The sequence below is a fragment of the Gobio gobio genome (assembly GCF_949357685.1).
Source record: "Gobio gobio genome assembly, chromosome: 1".
Taxonomy (NCBI): Eukaryota; Metazoa; Chordata; class Actinopteri; order Cypriniformes; family Gobionidae; genus Gobio; species Gobio gobio.
The window spans coordinates 50,380,686-50,399,354 of NC_137097.1; the positions used below are offsets into that span (position 1 = coordinate 50,380,686).

General features: G+C 36.4%; 1 protein-coding gene across 4 annotated transcripts; it reads left to right on the forward strand.

The window, feature by feature from the left end:
* Positions 1–5,795: 5,795 nt before the first annotated feature.
* On the forward strand, positions 5,796–18,356 carry grap2a (GRB2 related adaptor protein 2a). Of its 4 annotated transcripts, none has more exons than XM_079813265.1 (10): positions 6,173–6,309; positions 11,956–12,034; positions 12,266–12,313; positions 12,396–12,515; positions 13,481–13,572; positions 13,704–13,823; positions 14,559–14,742; positions 15,065–15,169; positions 16,548–16,646; positions 17,605–18,356. In XM_079813265.1, exons 4-10 carry the CDS (start codon positions 12,438–12,440, stop codon positions 17,779–17,781), a joined length of 855 nt encoding a protein of 284 aa, XP_079669391.1. In that variant the 5' UTR covers positions 6,173–6,309; positions 11,956–12,034; positions 12,266–12,313; positions 12,396–12,437; the 3' UTR covers positions 17,782–18,356. The 4 variants fall into 4 exon arrangements, with proteins under 4 accessions (XP_079669388.1, XP_079669391.1, XP_079669390.1 ...); XM_079813264.1 differs by having other exon boundaries at positions 12,269–12,313; XM_079813263.1 differs by having other exon boundaries at positions 12,269–12,313; positions 12,399–12,515.
* The last annotated feature ends 313 nt before the right edge of the window (positions 18,357–18,669 follow it).

The following is an 18,669-nucleotide window of genomic DNA, read 5'->3' on the forward strand; positions in this document are numbered from 1 at the left end:
ATGGTTCTGGCAAGCGCTACTTTTAAATACATTTTCTTATCATTTTTTACCATTTAAATTAATTTGAATGAATTTTGTAAAATATATATTAAACGTCTTGCAAACATACTTTATCACTAGAAAAACTGAAATCACACATTAAACTTCAATGCAATCATTTAAGACATTTCTTCTTCTATAGAACCTTTTGGCATAAAGGGTTCTTTAAAATTGAGGCAAAAACCCTACAGGGTTCTATATTAAACCCCATTAACCCTTTTTATAAGAGTGCAGCGCATTCTATAACCTTGCTGTTGTTAGTATCATATTCCACCATCATGATTAAACACATTAAGCCCAAAAAAGAAGAAGTTAGCATGAGTGGGGACAGGAAACATCTTTCTTGCATTTATAGACTCTAGCATCTTCTTCCATCAAGCCATCTATAAATGTACCTCATATATGCTACTGCCAAGCTTGGTGTCACCACAAATATGAGGCATTGTCAGGTCTAAACTAGCAAACATAAAGACAGTTTCTATTTTTGCAGGGTGTCGATCTGTTAATCAATTCTTTCAGAGAGCGAGAGAGAAAATTCCAGCTGGAGCCCTCACCTCTCCATGGAGACAGATGTGTGCTCATGGGGTCAGCAAGGAGGACGGAGATGAGCCAAGTCTTCTCAGTGTCACATGACAACCATGGTGAGTTGGAAATGCCCCCAGCTACACCTTGCCTTGGGTAACGGTACGGTACGAAAGAGGAAATGGCCTCTTATTCAGGTCAGCTCATTCACATAACATGTATGTATTTGGTAGACATTTTATTTTACAGCGGGTGGTTTTTAACACTTTTTACAGAAAAAAAAAAAATCCTGATCCTGATTGTTGTCACAATGTAACCTGTTAACCATTGTTCGGTTAGATTGTAATTAATACAATTATAAAATGACAACTTTTAAAAGCTTGTGACAACTTTCCCCAAAAGCAAAAATACATGTAATCTTTTTTTATTTGTTTTTTAGCTTATACATTTATTTGCCAATTTAGTTATTTATTTTACCAATTTTTATATTCTTTTTTTTATTATTATTTGATTATATATACAGTTTAAATGTTCGGGGTCAGAATTAATATGACCGCAAACTTTTGAATGTTGTAAACTCTAGTCTGAATATGTAGCCAGTGTGATTTTATTGTGTTCACTTGTTTACCCAAGAACTTATAAAAAATGTGAAGATACTGATTCAATTTTAGCTTGGAGGACAGCAGAATAGAATATGCTAAATAATGAAGCAATTGCATTGAATTCCATTACATGTTCCCTGCATTCCATCTCACATTCCTTTTGTGGATCCTCAAGTGATGACAACTGGGAGAAAGATGCGCCTGTTATTTATCTTTTGTGTGTGTGTGTGCGTGTGTGTGTGTGCGTGTGTTTGGCCTAGCTGGACCAGAGCCAGCCGTATAGAGCAGGAAAGCCCCAGGGAGCTTCCTTAAACACAGTATGTACATTGACCCGGTGGCTGGAGGCTATTAATTACACCTCAAGTGATGAGTTCTGACCGAGCATGCTCTGTGCCAGCTTGAGTGTGGGCTGGTGAGGTCACCACAAAGACACAGAACTGATTACACGTGATATGAGGTGGCATTCTGCCAGCATAGATAGAACTACCAAGCTTTCTCTCCTTCTCACTCATCCTTCTATTGCACCCTCTCTTTCTTATGACAGAGGTGGGGCAATAGGTGGCATGCTAACTTAACCAACTGCATTTCCTTTCAGCAAGGATGTAACCATGCAACCATTCAGGGTTTTTTTTTTAAAGCTTTTCCTAAATAAACTACTCGTTAATGACATTTCATGACAAGTTCATAACATGCTTCAACCACCATGAATAATGTTAAAATAATTCCAAGTTCTCAGACCACGTCTATTTAAAACAATATGGATCTTTGGCCTCTCTATTGCCATCTGTGGTGGAAACATAAAATTGAATTAATTTTTTAAATGTCAGTTGTGTCACTTCGCTTCTGCATGGATGAATCTGATGGTTTAAGGACTCCCCATGGTTACCTGTGTTCACCATATCAGAGCGGATCTGTCATTTAAACCATGACCCACTGACAGTAAGACGAAAGTGATAAAAGGCATATTTGTGGGGAAATTATTTGTTTTTTTTTAGCCTGACAAATAAGTATAGTTTTCCAGTAGCTCAAAAAGTAGAGCATGATGCCAGCAATTTCAAGGTCATGGGTTTGATTCCCAGGGAAAGCAAGAACTAATCAAATTAGTTTCATAAATGCACTGTAATTCGCTTTGAATAAAATTGTCTGCCAAATGCATAAAATGCAATGTAAATATCTGCCTCCTTAGGGCCGGTTCATGCAGAATGCATTTAAAAACAGTAGGCACAGGGCAAAGGAATCACAATTATTATTATTAATTTTAATTTAACTTTTACATGAACAATCAATGGGGGAAAAAAACAATGTATGGGATGCAGAAACGTGTTTTAAGACACTTAGTAGCCATGCAGACCTTCTTTTTCTGTTTATGGACATGATATAAACATAATTTCTTATTATATATGTTATGTATCGAACATTTATAACCCCCTCCAAAAAATGTGCACAGTACACCCTTAAACACAAAACACAACATAACATCTTTGAAGATGACAACACTGTCACTCATTCATTCATGGCATCAGCATATCCATCCATTCATAATTTCTCTCTCTCTCTCTCTCTCTCTCTCTCTCTCTCTCTCTCTCTCTCTCTCTCTCTCTCGCTCTCTCGCTTTCTCGCTCTCACTCTCTTTCTGTCCCTGGCCAGTATTCTGGCCTCTTTAGCAGTTTCCTCTTCCTGACCATCTGCTACATGCAGGGTACTCACCTCATCTCCTCGGTGGCAAAGGGAACGAGTCCGAGCAGTTGCCATAGAAACAAAACACCATCGTCAGCAATAAAGTTATCCCAGAACAACTTGCACGCATACGGATAATGTGAGTGATCGTATCACAGTAAGAGAGGAAAGCCTCAGCTGGATTTAACACGGTTTCATGGAGTGTGACTCCAGAGAATATTATCTTCCTTGCTGAGAGGGAAAAGAGGAAACAACATTAGACAGAGACTCGAGAACAAAAAAAGGCCAAAAGGAGACGTAATCTGAAAGAGAGAAAAAGACATGCATCACTTACTTTGCAACAAAACATTGCACATCAGACACAGTACTGCATATGCAACCAGGAAATATTGTAATTTATAGTGAGCAAAATAATTTACACTTAAATTTGGGGTCAGTAAGATAGGCCTATGTTTATATGTCTCTTGTGCTCACCAAGGCTTTATATTATTGGAGTAATAGTGTGAAATATTAGGCTTCTACAGTTAATACAATGATTTTCATTAATTCAATCAAATGTATCTTGCCAGATCAGTCGCTTGGAAACCATAAAAAAAGGTAAACAGTTTGAGCTTGCTCTCTTTTTACTTGCTTGTCAGGCCGTTTAGAAAAACTGAGAGTTGTGAAATGACATCAAACTTGTTTGTGAGCAAAACATAGACATTTTGTGACTGTATGTGTGTGTTTGGTCCTGGTAAACTCTATGGGGACCAAATGTCCCCACAAATATTGAAATATCCGAAATCCTTGAGGGGGATTTTTTTTTGGTTCCCATGAAAAATAGCTTATAGATCATACTAAATAATGTTTTTTTGAAAATGTAAAAATGCAGAAAGTTTTATATGGGGTTGTGTTTAATGGTTATGGGATAGAATATACAATTTGTACAGTATAAAAAACATTATGTCTATATGAAAAGTCCCCATAAAACATCTGTCTGTGATGTGGCCAAATGCACAAAATCATTTAATAATTTCCCCTACACTGACTCAGATTTGTGAAAGGAAGCAGGTGTACATTGCAGATGCAGGCAGATAGATTAGGCAGAGGTGTTAATGAGATAACATCTCAATCAGGTATCAAAACTACTTCTCACAACCTGCTGGTAGCGTTAGCACTTATCATTCGAAAACGAATGACTATGATACTATAAAGATGTCATCCTGATTATAAATGTCAAATCTATGACAAATCTATGCCAAAACTAAGAAAAACCCCAGAAGAGCATGTTAGTTCGCAACCATCTTTTTCTCATTTGTGAAAAAGAAAAAAAAAGTGTTATCAAAGTGCAATATTAATCTTCTAATCTATATCATGTGCTGACAGAAGTGATAAACTTTACCCTCAAACTCAATTTTAAAGGAGTGATACTGTACATCTTGTATTCCATGTTCGTTCACAGCAAGTCAAGCTTGTCCAGCTGAGATAGGCCTGCTTGAGTGACCAACACATAATGGCATGCATTTATAGACAGTACTGGACAGTAGTTATATAACAGTTGGTCAGGATACAGCAGCGGATTCCCATTCACTTCTGCATTCTGACCTGTCTGAGGTCATGTTCTGTGTTCTGTCAGGAAGCTTAACTTAATTATTGACAGACAAGGAAGGATATTTGTCAGAAAGGGGGAGTTAGAAAAGGAGTTAACCCAGAGTATACCGCAGCTCAAAACCACCTGGGCATAAAACGACAGCCAGAAATTAGGGGTCACATTTTACATGTTATATTATAAGTTGTTATATATGCAACTACATACTGTGTGTAACACAAAAAATAATCAATGTTTTATTCCATGTTTATTTATACAGCACATTTAAACACAACCAAGGTTGACCAAAGTGCTTTACAAAGTATAAAAGAAATTCACGAGTTTGTGTGCCCATATAATCTTGGTGAAGGTGGTATATAGATTTGGCTTGCTGTCTGCAATAGAGGGGCTCGGAGAGGATATTCTACCCAAGCTCAGATTGCCACCCTATAACAGGCAAAATTTTACAAAAAGGAGGAGCAGGGGAGGAGGAGGGATGCTGCAGGAACTAACAACGGAAAGAGGTAAGCTGCTGGTTTTATACTTTGGTATTAATTGAAAGATTAGATGGGCGTACTCCTCCCGAAATTACGTTTAATAACTTCCCATAAAGAGTAAAACGATAAAAAGAAAGAAAGAAAGAAAGAAAAGTAAAAGAGCAAAACAAACACTCAAATAAACAATAAACAGTAAACAAGGAAAACCCAGGATAACGTACTAAGGGGTGTTAAAAGCCAAGGAAAATAAATATGTCTTGAGATAAGATTTAAAAGTAGTGAGAGATGGGGCATGCCTAATATAGGGAGGAAGGCTAATCCAAAGTTTGGGTCCAGCAGTAGCGAATGCACTTTTTAAGTTTAACTCTGGGTAGCCTGTCAGTAGGCTGAGGTAAAAATTACACGTAAATAGCAACTAAAAGAGGTTTTAATCTTCAAAAGTTTTCTTTTCTTCATTCTCTCTCTATCTCTCAGTTACAGTTTAGTTAAAAACTTGCTCTAAACATACAAAAACATGACATTTTTGTGTGTGTCAATATGTGGCTTGAGGTGTTGGCCTGATTCCTGTTGGTGCATAAAAGGTTTTCACATGAGGGACCCCCAACCGAACCCACTCACATAACACCCTGACCTGGACCTCTGCTGGCCTATATCAAAGCTTGAAGATCCATGAACTTGAGCCAGAACTGGCTTCATCAATTTGTATGTGCTCGGAATGTAAACTATCTATAACTTTGTCTGGGTGTTGTAAAAGGCATACATAGACAGGCATTCGAATATGGTGTGTTAAGGAGTGAAAGAGAGAGAAACCACACACTTCCAGCGAGTTGTTCTCAAGCTGGGTTTCCTGTCGCACGCCTTGCCACTCTAGCAGAACTGCAGCAGTTGTGTGTTCCTTTTCTGCAAACGTTACTCGTACAGATAAGCAGACTTGAGCGCATAGACTGAGCTATTTTATGACTTTACAAGACACAAACGACATAAGAAATGTCATTTTAGGTTACCAACATAGGCCTACATCAACCAAATGCTTAAAGATGTTAGGCCTATATCAAACTAATAGCTTTGGGGATCTTGTAGTTACAACTATACGTTTAAACAAGGTTTTCAAAGTGTTTTTATTAACCACAACAGTTAGGCTACATCAGGCAACAAGATCGTCAGAATGTGCCAAAAAGACGTTCGCGAACAGAAGTTGTAATCAAGGCAACAGTTCGTTGAATCGACCCCTTTCAAGGCGGAGTCAACAACAACAAAAAAGGTTCCGCTCGTTCTTATGGGCGGTGAGCAGTGCAGCCCTTTGAGACGCGGCCCCGCGGGTACGCGCATGCAGGTAGAGGCTGACAGTACAGGGTGATTTGTGAGACGCTTCTTCGTTGCCGGACAGTGAATCAGCGAGACAAAGGTAAAGTAATATGGTTTGTCTCTAGTTTTATACCGGATAATGAAAGTTGCCACGACCAGAAATAGATGAAGTTGCTTGACGGTGACATTCTGAGATGCTCGTTTGAACTGTTCGCTTCTGCTTTTATAGTCATCAAAAACTGTTCAGATTTAGAGACGTGCTTAAATGCGTGACATTTGTTTTCTTGACAAATGTGCTGTACAATTAGCATTAAATATTAATGTTGGCCAGGATGAAGGGAACCCATTGTATACAACATCACAGCTGGAAACCTCATGAAAGTGGTTGAGAGAAATCCAGAGTAGCCAATGCAATCCTAGCTATAATACCTGGAAAGTATTATTTTTAAGAAGCTAAAATATGTTTTTCGGTCGCCTTTTCCTCTTAAGTTTCCAATGTCCCTCTAACAATTATAAAAGTCGACTCTCACATTGTATAGTGGAAATTGTTTCGCTTTGTTTTACTTGTAGCTACACACATGGTGTTCTGTAGCAAGTGCAGTCCTCCCCAAAGAATATATTCGCATAAAAGCACTGATCTGCACACACAGTTACACAAAGAGATCATCTATCGAGGGAATGAGACTTAAGCTTAGTGTTTATTCGTGAAACAACTTCCCTGTCACAGCAGTCAAATCAGCTTTCAGTCGTTAAATGGCTTTTTTGTTTTTCTCAACGAACAGGTTCATCAGCAGCAGCAGGCCTACAGAAATATTTAAAAGTTACAAATAAAAGTTACAAATGATATTATCAGCAAAAGCGGAATTTCACAATTGAGTAAATTTTTAATTTCACAGTTAATTTCAATGAAAATCTTAGTCTTAGTCTAAAATCTTTTGCTTTAATGACAGCAGCATAAACTCAAACTTATGATCATGTTCTCCAGCATGATTTGATATGATCCAAAGAGTCAATGATCAGTGTCTCAAATTATTTGAATAATGACTTAGGAATAGTGTAGAATCTTGAATTTGTCATACTTTTTTTTACATTATAACCCCCCCCCCCCTTTTTTGAATCCCTTATTTTCTGTGTGGACTTTTGAACCCTTTATGTAAAAAGTTTTGGTTTGAATAAACTTTGTAATATTATAACCTTAAAGTATCTTTATGCAAACAAAGGATCTAATTTGTTCTAGTATATTCTGATTTCTCGTTCATAGCCAAATTAAGTAAGATTAATCCACAAAACCAAAACAGAACAGCTCCCCTCTTCACAAACTTTAGAGAACAGAGAGTGTTTATGTAACATTTGCAGTTAGGTTTCTAATTATCATGGATGGCACACTTTGCGCTCCATTTTAATGTGAAATTGTTGCTTTTTGAACTTGCGTCATTGGGCCCCCCTTCTGTCTCTGTCTGCGTTACGGCAGGAGCTGAGTTTAGGCAAAGATAACTGAGCACTGTGGAACCGACAGAGCACATTAACATGACTGACAGATCAGCTCTTACGTCTAATCGCTGCTCATCTGAGAAATGGTTTTTCACAAGGCCAGAGGGGAGAGGGAGGGACGGACGCCTCCATATCCATGTCTCAGAGTGTGGCTCAGTGTAATCAGGAGGTGACAAATTGAAATAGATGACATCGAAAGCTATGTCGGAGTAGGACACTGCAAACCAGTACAGTAAAAACAGCATGTGCTATAGTATGAATCATCACATAAGATTTAATTGCTATAGTTAATAGTGGGACAAAAAAATATTTTTTTTTAGATCATAGATAATCAAATCCAAGAGGCATGATTTGATGCACAAGCATTTCTTTGCACGAATGCACAGTATTTAATTAAGAGAATATACATCAGCCCCAATATTATTGGTACAATTGCAGGCATAAAACGTCATTGCCAATGCCAACTGGTCACATACAGCTGCAGAAGTGATCATTAACAGTTATGTAAAGAAATAACCTCTGGTAGTTACATATTATGAGGAAACAAATTGTCCTTGATTTTTTTAAATAAAAGAGCCTGATGTACATTGTATGAAAATATTCCGCAAAAATGAGCATTGTGACGCCACAGAGATACACTGATCAATACTTGCCTGTCCTTATTTACTTTTCTGTATCCCTATTCGGATGAGATTAGATTTACATGGAGAGGTGACATATAAGTAATTATTACCTGAGTTTCTCAGACAGTAATGACACTTATTGTTGATTTTGCTTGTGAAATGGGTGATTCTTAAAAGAGCAGAAGTAAAAGGGACTGTAATTTTAGAGAGAGTGGAAATTGAAATTGAAAAATGTATAACACCTCAGGGATAATAATAATAATAACGTAAAAATATGAGATGAAAGGTAAACTGGTGTTCACAGAGGTCCATGTAGGATTAGTGTGTTTTGTAGCGAGGTTGTAACTATTGAGCATTGGTGGGGACCAAAGGTTTTGTTGTTGTTTTTTTGTGGGGCCTGTAATTTATCTTTTAATGTAAAGGTCAAATTAAAGAGTCCACACCACAACTATAATGATAACAGCACAGAGAAACGATATTGTTGGAATCACTTTCAGAACGACTTTTTTTTTGTCGGGCGATGAATGATAAGAACATTGATAGCCAATCAGGATCCACCTGACTTTAAAGAGCTCCTGCTATTAAAGCGGCAGATGACAAAACTGCAGTGCACACTTAGTTGGATAATTATATAGTTATTGTTCTTGGTGTGAATGGGCCTTATGTCTTACAGCTTTGCTTATTGGCGGGTTGTATGTAAGGTACTGCTTTTTGTCCTTTTAACAACACTTTGGTGCCTTGTAATTGTGTTGGTCTGGTTTTAACAAAGTGGACTACTTAGAAGTATTAATTTTATATAGGGGTAAACGTAAGCTCACCAAAATCTACATTGAGACATTTTAGTGCACAGGGTATTGGTTTGAGTACAAGAAGTTATGTTAAAATAAAAGATTAATCTCTCACATAATATTTAATTTTATTTTAAATGACACAAGCATTTAAATTAAGATATACTTCATTAAATGCAAAAAGTATGGCTGTGCTTAATGGGTACATGTTTGTACCCTAACATTAACTTGAAGTGACTGTTTATTAAGTATTTACATAGACTTTTAATGTGAATGAGCTTAAAGGGAGCACACTGAGCTTTATTGGAAGCTTTATTTATTTCAGCAAACATTTTTTAAATTAATAAATATTATTAAATTTAATTTAAAAGGACAATTTTTCTAAAATAAATAAAAGAGGTCACAGCCACTTGATTGAGAGATTAATTTGTGATGGAATAATTACTTTATAATTTTATTGGAGGTTTACACACATGTTGTGCAGTTAATCTGAGCCCTGCATTAATTTGAGTGATGACGGATATTATCGGAGTGGCTTGATGCAGTGCCCAGATAACTTGATCTTGACCACAGACCATAAAAAAAATCTTGATCCTTAAGAAACTTTAATTAATACTATCACGTAACAAATCTGCTTCAAGCTGAATTAAAAATTGTGAACAGGGCATTAAAAATGACAATTTTTCTAAATAAATATTCATAAAATATGTTCATACATATTTTAATATGAACAGCTATTATTGAAAATATCTATGAAATTATACTTTTTCTTATTTATGTCTCACTGAAGCTGTGATTTTCATAGTAGTGCACCCTTTAACCTCACCTTACAATAACATAAAGTATTTAAAAATTACAGCAGTGAAAAGCACAGAACATCAATAAACTATACATTTATAATATAATGGGTTTAAAAGTACAAGCCAGTAATGCCTGTGAAGTAATATATTAGTGTAGCACACAATCTTATACAGCTAGTAAGCCAACTATGTTCCGTAGCACCTGCACTTTGTTGCTAAAACTATCTTTTGGATCTAACTGTTATTTCCCACATCCAGGTTCCAGGTTATATACAAAAATCTGCAGTAAGAACTTATACTTATCGAAAATAAAGGCTTAAACATCTAAAAAGTGCACATTTAAGGGGCTGCTCTTTTGGTGAAAGTTTTCAGACAGCTTTCAAAATGGTCACCAGACAGTGTGAACCAGACAGTGTGAACATATGAATACCCATACGTCAGTGTGCAATGGTGTGATTAGCTTGAAATTACAGGAAGTTTATAGTAACAAACACATGATTTGGTTAAGACATCAAATAGGATGATACATATTTTTTTTTCTTTTTATAATCTGAGCTCATAGATAGTAATGTGCTTAATGGGTACTTGAGCTTAATAGGTACGTTTACCCTATATAAGTTCACCCTGCTGTATTTAATACAATAAAAATGGATGATAGCCAGGGGCGGTCGAGTTTCAAAAATAACAAAAAAGTACCATAACAGTGGTCCATATGACTGCTGAGAGAGTCGCAGCAAATTAGACATATGTGAAGAACAATTTAGTTTCAGTTAAATGACTTAGACAGGGGAATTTATTTTTCTTCATCTAAAACAGCATGAACTGTTGATAAAGCTTCAAAACATTATCAGTAATGATGACTTAAATGTTTGTTTTCCACTTAAAAGTTATCTTACAAGTTCAGACGACCAGGGGTCCATTCTTCGCACGTCGCTAACTCAGTTAGCTGGATTTGATTGTTGATGATTTGGTATGATCTTGGGTTGTTTGGTTCTTTAAAGCTCATCCTGGACTTGCTGTCATAGCAACAGGTCCGTAAAATCAAACCTGCTCGAGTTGGGAGCCACTGCTACTTTATTACAAGAGTTCATTACTGAACCAGTAATAATTTTAAATAATAATAATAATGATATAAAAATGTATTTGAAAATAATATTACAATGTTATTATAATGTATATAATACTATAGACACAGCCACTTGATTGAGAGATTTATTTGTGATGGAATAATTATTTTATAATTTTATTGGAGGTTTACACACATGTTGTGCAGTTAATCTGAGCCCTGCATTAATTTGAGTGATGACGGATATTGTCGGAGTGGCTTGATGCAGCGCCCAGATAACTTGATCTTGACCATAGACCGTAAAAAAAATCTTGACCCTAAAGAAACTTTAATTAATACTGTCACGTAACAAATCTGCTTCAAGCTGAATAAAAAAATTAATGAATTGCTAATTACAACATTGAAATAAAAATGTAAGGGTGTACAAATACTATAAAATCGTGAATATAAATAATTGGGAATCATGTTTTAAATTTTTTTTTTGCACATTTCATTTATCTATTATAACTTTTATGTTGGTTTGGTCGTTTGGCTGTTTCCTTATAAAGGTCCAGAAAATCATGTTGTTATTTTTTTTTTTTGTCAAGCTTTGCCAGGTGGCTTTTTTAATTACATGATTATATCATTACGTTGCTGTCTTGACCCTAACCAATCGCTGCATTGCTGATCGTGGTTTCGATTATCGATACATCTGCCCTCTTCGGGGAACACAAGAACGCGCAGTAATCTTAGACAACTTAATCCAGATATTTTAATCCAATCCGCAAATTTGTTTGAAGAACCAAATTAGCCAGAGATCAGTTATCATGATTAAAAGATCTGCGATCTGTCAAACAATCTCAGACGTATCAAGTGAGGTACGAAGAACGGACCTCTGGATTATACAGTAGCGCACATGCGAATGGACTATGTGTATGTTTTGTGATACCACAACGAATTTTACTTCGCTGATTTACAACTGCTTTTTCTGTTCTTAAGGTGGAGCTGTGATGGCCTCCTGAAGCCAGTTAAACAGGAGTGTCTCTCAACATCCTCAGATCACAGACAGTGTATTATAGTAAGACCTCTTCATTCATAATTATGGGTTAATACAATAATTGACCTGCTTTAAAAACAAAAAAACAAATGTTCCCCTATTACAATCTTTAGGACTGAGTGGTCAAATCTTAAAATAGGATAAGCATGAGTAGCCTTTTTCTCTCCAACTTGCTCCACTTTAAAAAAGACAGTTTTGCATTGCATACAATTGTGACTAGCCAGCTAACCACAACTGCACGCTTTTGCTTAGCAGAAAATCAGCAGTTGTTTGACCTCTCGGGTCTCTCACAAGCCTGAGGTTAACACACTTCAGTTACTCTTCATTTTCTGGTTCTTTCATCACCCTGGTTTGACTAACCTGTAACCTATCTCTTTTATAGCAGCTTATTGACCCTCTCCTCTGTTCAACAAAGTATTTTATCATGGAGGCCAGGGGAAAGTTTGACTTCAACGGCACAGCAGAAGATGAACTCAGCTTCCGGAAAGGAGACATTCTGAAGGTGAGAGATAGAGGACACAAAAACACACACTAAAAGCTCTTACTTCAGTTTCAGAGTTGTGAGGCCCTCGAGTCAGGTTACTGTATGCTCAGTTATTTGCATTGACCGACACATGAAAAGCATTACAGATGCTAGTAAAAAAACCGGAAAGTGAACAGATTAAACAGTGAAAAAGAATTTGAGCCTATAAGACAAATCCAGCTATTGTTTTTATACATTGCAGAATGGGTTCATAAAACTCTGGAATGCTACATGACTGCCCAGAAGATGAGGCATTCAAGATCTCTTCATAAAGTTTGAGGTTTTAAACACAAATGTAGGTGTGAAGTTGGACCTACAGTATAAAGACACAAATTGTTTGAGTCATGTTTATTGTTGGTATCAGCCGATGGGGGTCAAAGTTCAAACAATCTTTTAGTGCTGCTCAACCATGCCTGACTACAACAGTTACTGTATAGCTAGTGCCAATGCACTGGGCAAAGTTAATGCGAGTCATGTGATGTCTGTCCACTGTTAGTTTTTTTTAATAAATACAATTCTGCATTACATAAAATATAATAATATTTAATAAATAATAAAACAAAACCGCTTTGGTAAATCATAGTTTGGTCAAATCATACACAAGAAGTCACAATTATGACATAAAAGATAACTTCTTTGTCGCAATTATGACTTTTTGTCTCATTTCAGCTTTTTATGTCATAACTGAATTTTTATCATAATTTCGACTTGTCATAATTATGTGTTTATTTCATAATTTTGACTTTTTATCTCATAGTTATGACTGAGAAGGTCATTTCTTTTTTAAATCTCATAATTATGATGTATTTTTATCTAATACTTGTTCATTTTTTATCTCAGATAAACTAAGACTTACCACTTAACCAAGATTTACCAAAGCATGATTTTATCTTATGTGAAGGAAATGTGCTTCCATTCATTTTGACAAATATTGCTCCAAATAGATCCTGGGATCTCAAGATGACTGGTTCAAGGCAGAGATACACGGTCACGAGGGCTATGTACCAAAAAACTATGTTGACAGGCAAGCGCCAAGGTGAGCTCATGTGATATTAATCTTTGAAACCACATGCAAATAACCTGTTAGCATGTAGTAGTTAATAGAGAGACAGAGAAAAAGTGAAAGACCCGAATAAGCACGCAAGTGTATTTGAATTTCCTCTCCAGCTGGTTCAAAGAGAGCGCCAGTCGTGGCTCGGCTGAGGAGATGCTAATATCCCGAGAGGTGGGTGCTTTCCTGATCCGTGGCAGCCAGAGTTCCCCTGGAGACTTCTCCATCTCAGTCAGGTAACAAAAGTGGAATTAGTGGATTAATATTAGGATTAATATGCGTACATATCCTTTTTATTTGACCTCTGTGTTCACTGTAATCAACATAAAATTACATGAAAAGAATGAGATGAAAGAATGATAAAGTCACAGTCCTGTTATCCTAGTACTTATATTTCAGCTGGCCCATGAAGGTCACCCTTATTAAAATGCTGTGAATCTGCAATCGCACAAATTGTAATGTCAGTCTTCTGCCCCCTAAGCCATGACGCTGATGACAGACTAGTCTAGAGGCTCACACCTGAGCCATTTTGACCCACACACACTAAATCTGACCTATGGAAACACTCCATCAATAATGCATCAATAACATCCATCTTATTACAGCGGTCAGACAGTCCATTTGTTTCAGCCATCCTCTCATAAATCACCTATACAGTAGGTCCTAACTGAATGCACTGTGTAAGACAGAGAGAGAGAGAATGAACAAGGGTTCCCTCTAGTGTAGAAAGCAGGTTGTGCAGCTTTTGCTAACCGTAGTTGATTCAAAAACGCTGGACATTAATAGATCCTCAGGGCTGGTAATCGAAATTACAGATTATTATTAGGGGGACTGTGCCTTTAATAAGTTAACCCTTCTGCTAAATGACTTCTTGAGTTTATTTTTATACATGTATATCAGTCTGTCATATCACCAAAGGAAACATTGAAATAAGTGTGAACATTTATGTTTTTTTTCCCCCCTGCTCACAGACACGAGTATGATGTACAACATTTTAAAGTTATGAAGGATAAATCGGGCCAGTACTACCTGTGGACGGAGAGGTTTACCTCTATAAACAAGCTTGTGGAGTTTTACAAGACCACCTCCATATCCAAGCAGAGGGAGATCTTCCTTAGGGACGGAAGTGGAGATGAGCCAAGAGCACCTCCGCCTGTAAATAAACTCTAGATTTAAATCAGTAAATACAGTAGGTTTGCCGATAATCCTCTTGGTCTAGGAGGTCACTGTTTATACTGAATCTCATAACATAACTCCATGAAGTCAAACCTAATCATTAAACTCTCTTTTTACCTTCTTTGAACTAAGCCATCTGCTAATTTCACGCTAGCTTTTCAAGAGATTTCTGATGTAAGACAGTTTAGGTATTGTCAGTTCTCTATATATGCAGATTCTGTCAAACATGCCATCTAAATGAAAAGAGTCTACAGAGTGTACAGGAGATAAATAATGATCAATATATGGTCCTCATTTTCAGTTAAAGAGTCAACCAGAAGTTCGGCCTCCCCCAGGTGGTGGTTATGGCGGTCCACAAACCTCATCACAACAACGCAGCACAACCGATCAAACTCAAAACCAGAAGGTACAAGCATGTCAACAGTAAAAACTCAACCCCAGCTGTGCATGCATTTAAAACTAAAAACCTTGCTGAACTATTGAAAAGCTTCCATTCAAAATGGAATTATATCTGCTCCTACTAACTAACCTACAGCCATGGTTAAACTGATGATTAAAAGACACATACATTTTTATAATATATATTATTAATTATATATATATATATATATTAGGGGTGTAACGGTACACAAAACTGACGGTTCGGTACGTACCTTGGTTTTGAAGTCACGGTTCGGTACGGATTCGGTACAGCAGTTTTACAAAATTGCTTTTTATTCATTTTTATTCAACAGTGGTTTAATGAAAAAAATGGTGTCTGTCCTTAAATGAATTCAGTTATAACTAAAAGTTTCTTAAAGATAATGCTGTAAACTATATAGGGAGCCCTTACTTGCATATTGCTATTAAAGATTAACAACAGAGCCCAAACTATTAAATTCAGTCGCTATTTATTTTTAGATATAATAATCAACACTCGCTTCACATAAGGCAGTTTTTGCATTAACTTCTAAATCTAATTATTATTATTTTTTCTCCAATTCGTTGTTGAAATATAATCATTTAGTGGCTGTAATTTTCATGACAGGTTTATTTAAACATACATTAAACAAGACATCACTAACAGGCTAAGTAGTAGGCTATATAATGAATATAGGCTAATATAATGAATATATAGGCTAATATAGTGCATGTATTCAGTGAAAGAGTTAATCTCTCTAGTGAACTCAGCTGTGGACACTGAATGACTTCTGAGGTAAACGAATTCTACACGACATTGTTTACAAGCTGTTTTATTGTCTTTCCGCGGTTGAAACACCGATGGAGCGATTACACAACATATGATACGTTTCAGTAAGTTGTAATGTATCCTCAACATACCTTAAGATATTAATTTATGTTTATTCTTTAGAAGAGATGATCGCGTTCACTCAAGCGCGCCGCGCGCTGCCGCTTGAAGTTGAACTGATACGCGTCTATCAGTCATGTCACATTATAGAGCGTTAAAACGGCATTTATCGTTTGAATTTCGTGATAAAATGGACTGAATACTCAATATGTTCATATGGGGACTCGGATTGAAGTGTGTTCCGCGTTTTAAACAAGCCGACTGTTAACTGTTAAAGATTGCATTCATAACCGTTCGGTACACGCGCGCACCGTACCGAAAGCCCTGGACCGAAACGGTTCAATACGAATACGTGTACCGTTACACCCCTAATATATATATATATATATATATATATATATATAAATAAATGTAATATAAATTCTAAATAATTATGCATAATTGTTTAGCAAGAAAAAGGAACTGGCTAATAATTAAAATTGTGCTCTTTTCTCAGAGTAAGAGAGGAAGTGTGGAGGAGAAAGCTACCATTGTGGGTCACCAAGGGAGGAACAGTCCAGCCCCTCGGCGAACCTCTGACACTTTGCCTGCTCCGGTATGATGCCAGAAATTCTCACAAACTGTCTCACCTGCTGTACTGTCAAGGCTTAAAAGCCATCTTGTGTTAACTTCTTCTTTCTTTTTTTAAGTGTGTAATGTGTGCAATATTTTCAATGTTAAAATACTTTCCTGTCCCAGCTTAAAGGGTTAGTTCACCCAAAAATGAAAGTTGTCATTTAATGACTCACCCTCATGTCGTTCCACACCCGTAAGATCTCTGTTCATCTGCGGAACACAGTTTAAGATATTTTAGATTTAGTCCGAGAGCTTTTTGTCCCTCCATTGAAAATGTATGTACGGTATACTGTCCATGTCCAGAAAGGTAATAAAAACATCATCAAAGTAGTCCATGTGACATCAGTGGGTTAGTTAGAATTTTTTGAAGCATCGAAAATACATTTTGGTCCAAAAATAACAAAAACAAAACAAAAACTTTGTTATCTGGTCCCTCTGTAACACGTCAGCAGCGTCACTGCGGAGTCGTGAACGCGGATTGATAACAGACATGGAAGAGAAGACAATGCTGAATAAAGTCGTAGTTTTTGTTATTTTTGGACCAAAAAGTATTTTCGAAGCTTCAAAAAAATTCTAACTAACCCACAGATGTCGCATGGACTACTTTGATGATGTTTTGATTACCTTTCTGGACATGGACAGTATACCGTATATACATTTTCAATGGAGGGACAGAAAGCTCTTGGACTAAATCTAAAATATCTTAAACTGTGTTCCGAAGATGAACAGAGATTTGACTATGTTTTTGTCCGGCCAATAGAATGTTTGAGAAACTTGTTTGCAAAAACTTGTTTTTTTGCAATTCGTTTTCGTTTTTTCGTAAAAACCTTTAAATGGCTACTGTCTACTGTAGTTCTATAAATATACAGAAGGATATAGTAGCCTACATTTTATGGTACTGACATTTTATTGTGTTTGTGTGTCTGTGTGTGTGTCAGAGGTCAACCATACAGGTGAGAGCAGTATATGACTTCACTGCAGAGGAAGATGACGAGTTGGGCTTCAATGCTGGTGACATCATTGAAGTACTGGACCGTTCTGATGCATCATGGTGGAAAGGTCGATTGCGCGGCAGGACTGGTCTTTTCCCTACCAATTACACAGATCAGATCTGAGATCTTGCGACTTCCTGGAGGTGTGGAATCACCATACTAAATCCATCGTACTCTCACCAAATGCCTGCCTATAATGCACGGACTGGTTGATTATTTTCAAATTACTTTTATAAAGCTGGCTGTAAAACATTTGAAGAGAAGTGAGAAAGACATTGCTCATGAAGGGCTTTGTTGCTTCTCCTTTTTATACATAGCCATATGTATTATTTTTTTAATTTTGCAAATAAGGTACGAAGAAATGGTCAAATTCTCCTAATGACTAAACGGTTTCCCTTGTATGAATTACTGAATTATACAGTACATACTGTAGCCCATTCAATGACAGTTTTATTGCCTTCAGGTCCAGTTCATGTTTATATTTTAAGATTTTCAGTAGGACACACTAACACAAGATAAGGTGTTACAGTACCAAGCAAAGCTTTCATGTTACTGTACCAATTTTTGTACTAAAAATCTTAATGTTGTTTGTCAAAATAGGTCTATGGCACATGCAGAATAGGTATGATTATTGTTTTACTATGCGGGATGAAAAATACAGTAGTGTAAAGGATTTGAATAAACTTTATCTCCCTGCTTTCAGATAGTCAAGTGTTATTTTTTTTAAAAGATGGTTCAATCACTGATCTATATATAGATCAGTGGGTTCAATACAAAAATGATTTGTTTTTTTTCAATCATTCAATCACCATTATTACCAAACATGTATGTCTTTATTTCTCTTTTCTCTGTTTCAATAAGTAAAGTTATAAAGGTAAATAACAAAACTTTTTTTTCCCCCTAGTGGTAGTTTATTATGCAATTTCTTGGGAAAGTCAGTCAGGGAAAGTACCGTGACAGTTTCATTCGTCTTTTATATTTGAAGTTAAACAAGTGTCATCATGTCAATTC

Coding starts and splice junctions, on each gene's coding strand:
- grap2a (XM_079813262.1), top strand. CDS start 12,438: ATGGAGGCCAGGGGAAAGTTTGACTTCAACGGCACAGCAGAAGATGAA. Junction 14,743..15,064: donor AGCCAAGAGCACCTCCGCCT/GTAAATAAACTC, acceptor CCTCATTTTCAG/TTAAAGAGTCAACCAGAAGT. Junction 15,170..16,547: donor ATCAAACTCAAAACCAGAAG/GTACAAGCATGT, acceptor CTCTTTTCTCAG/AGTAAGAGAGGAAGTGTGGA.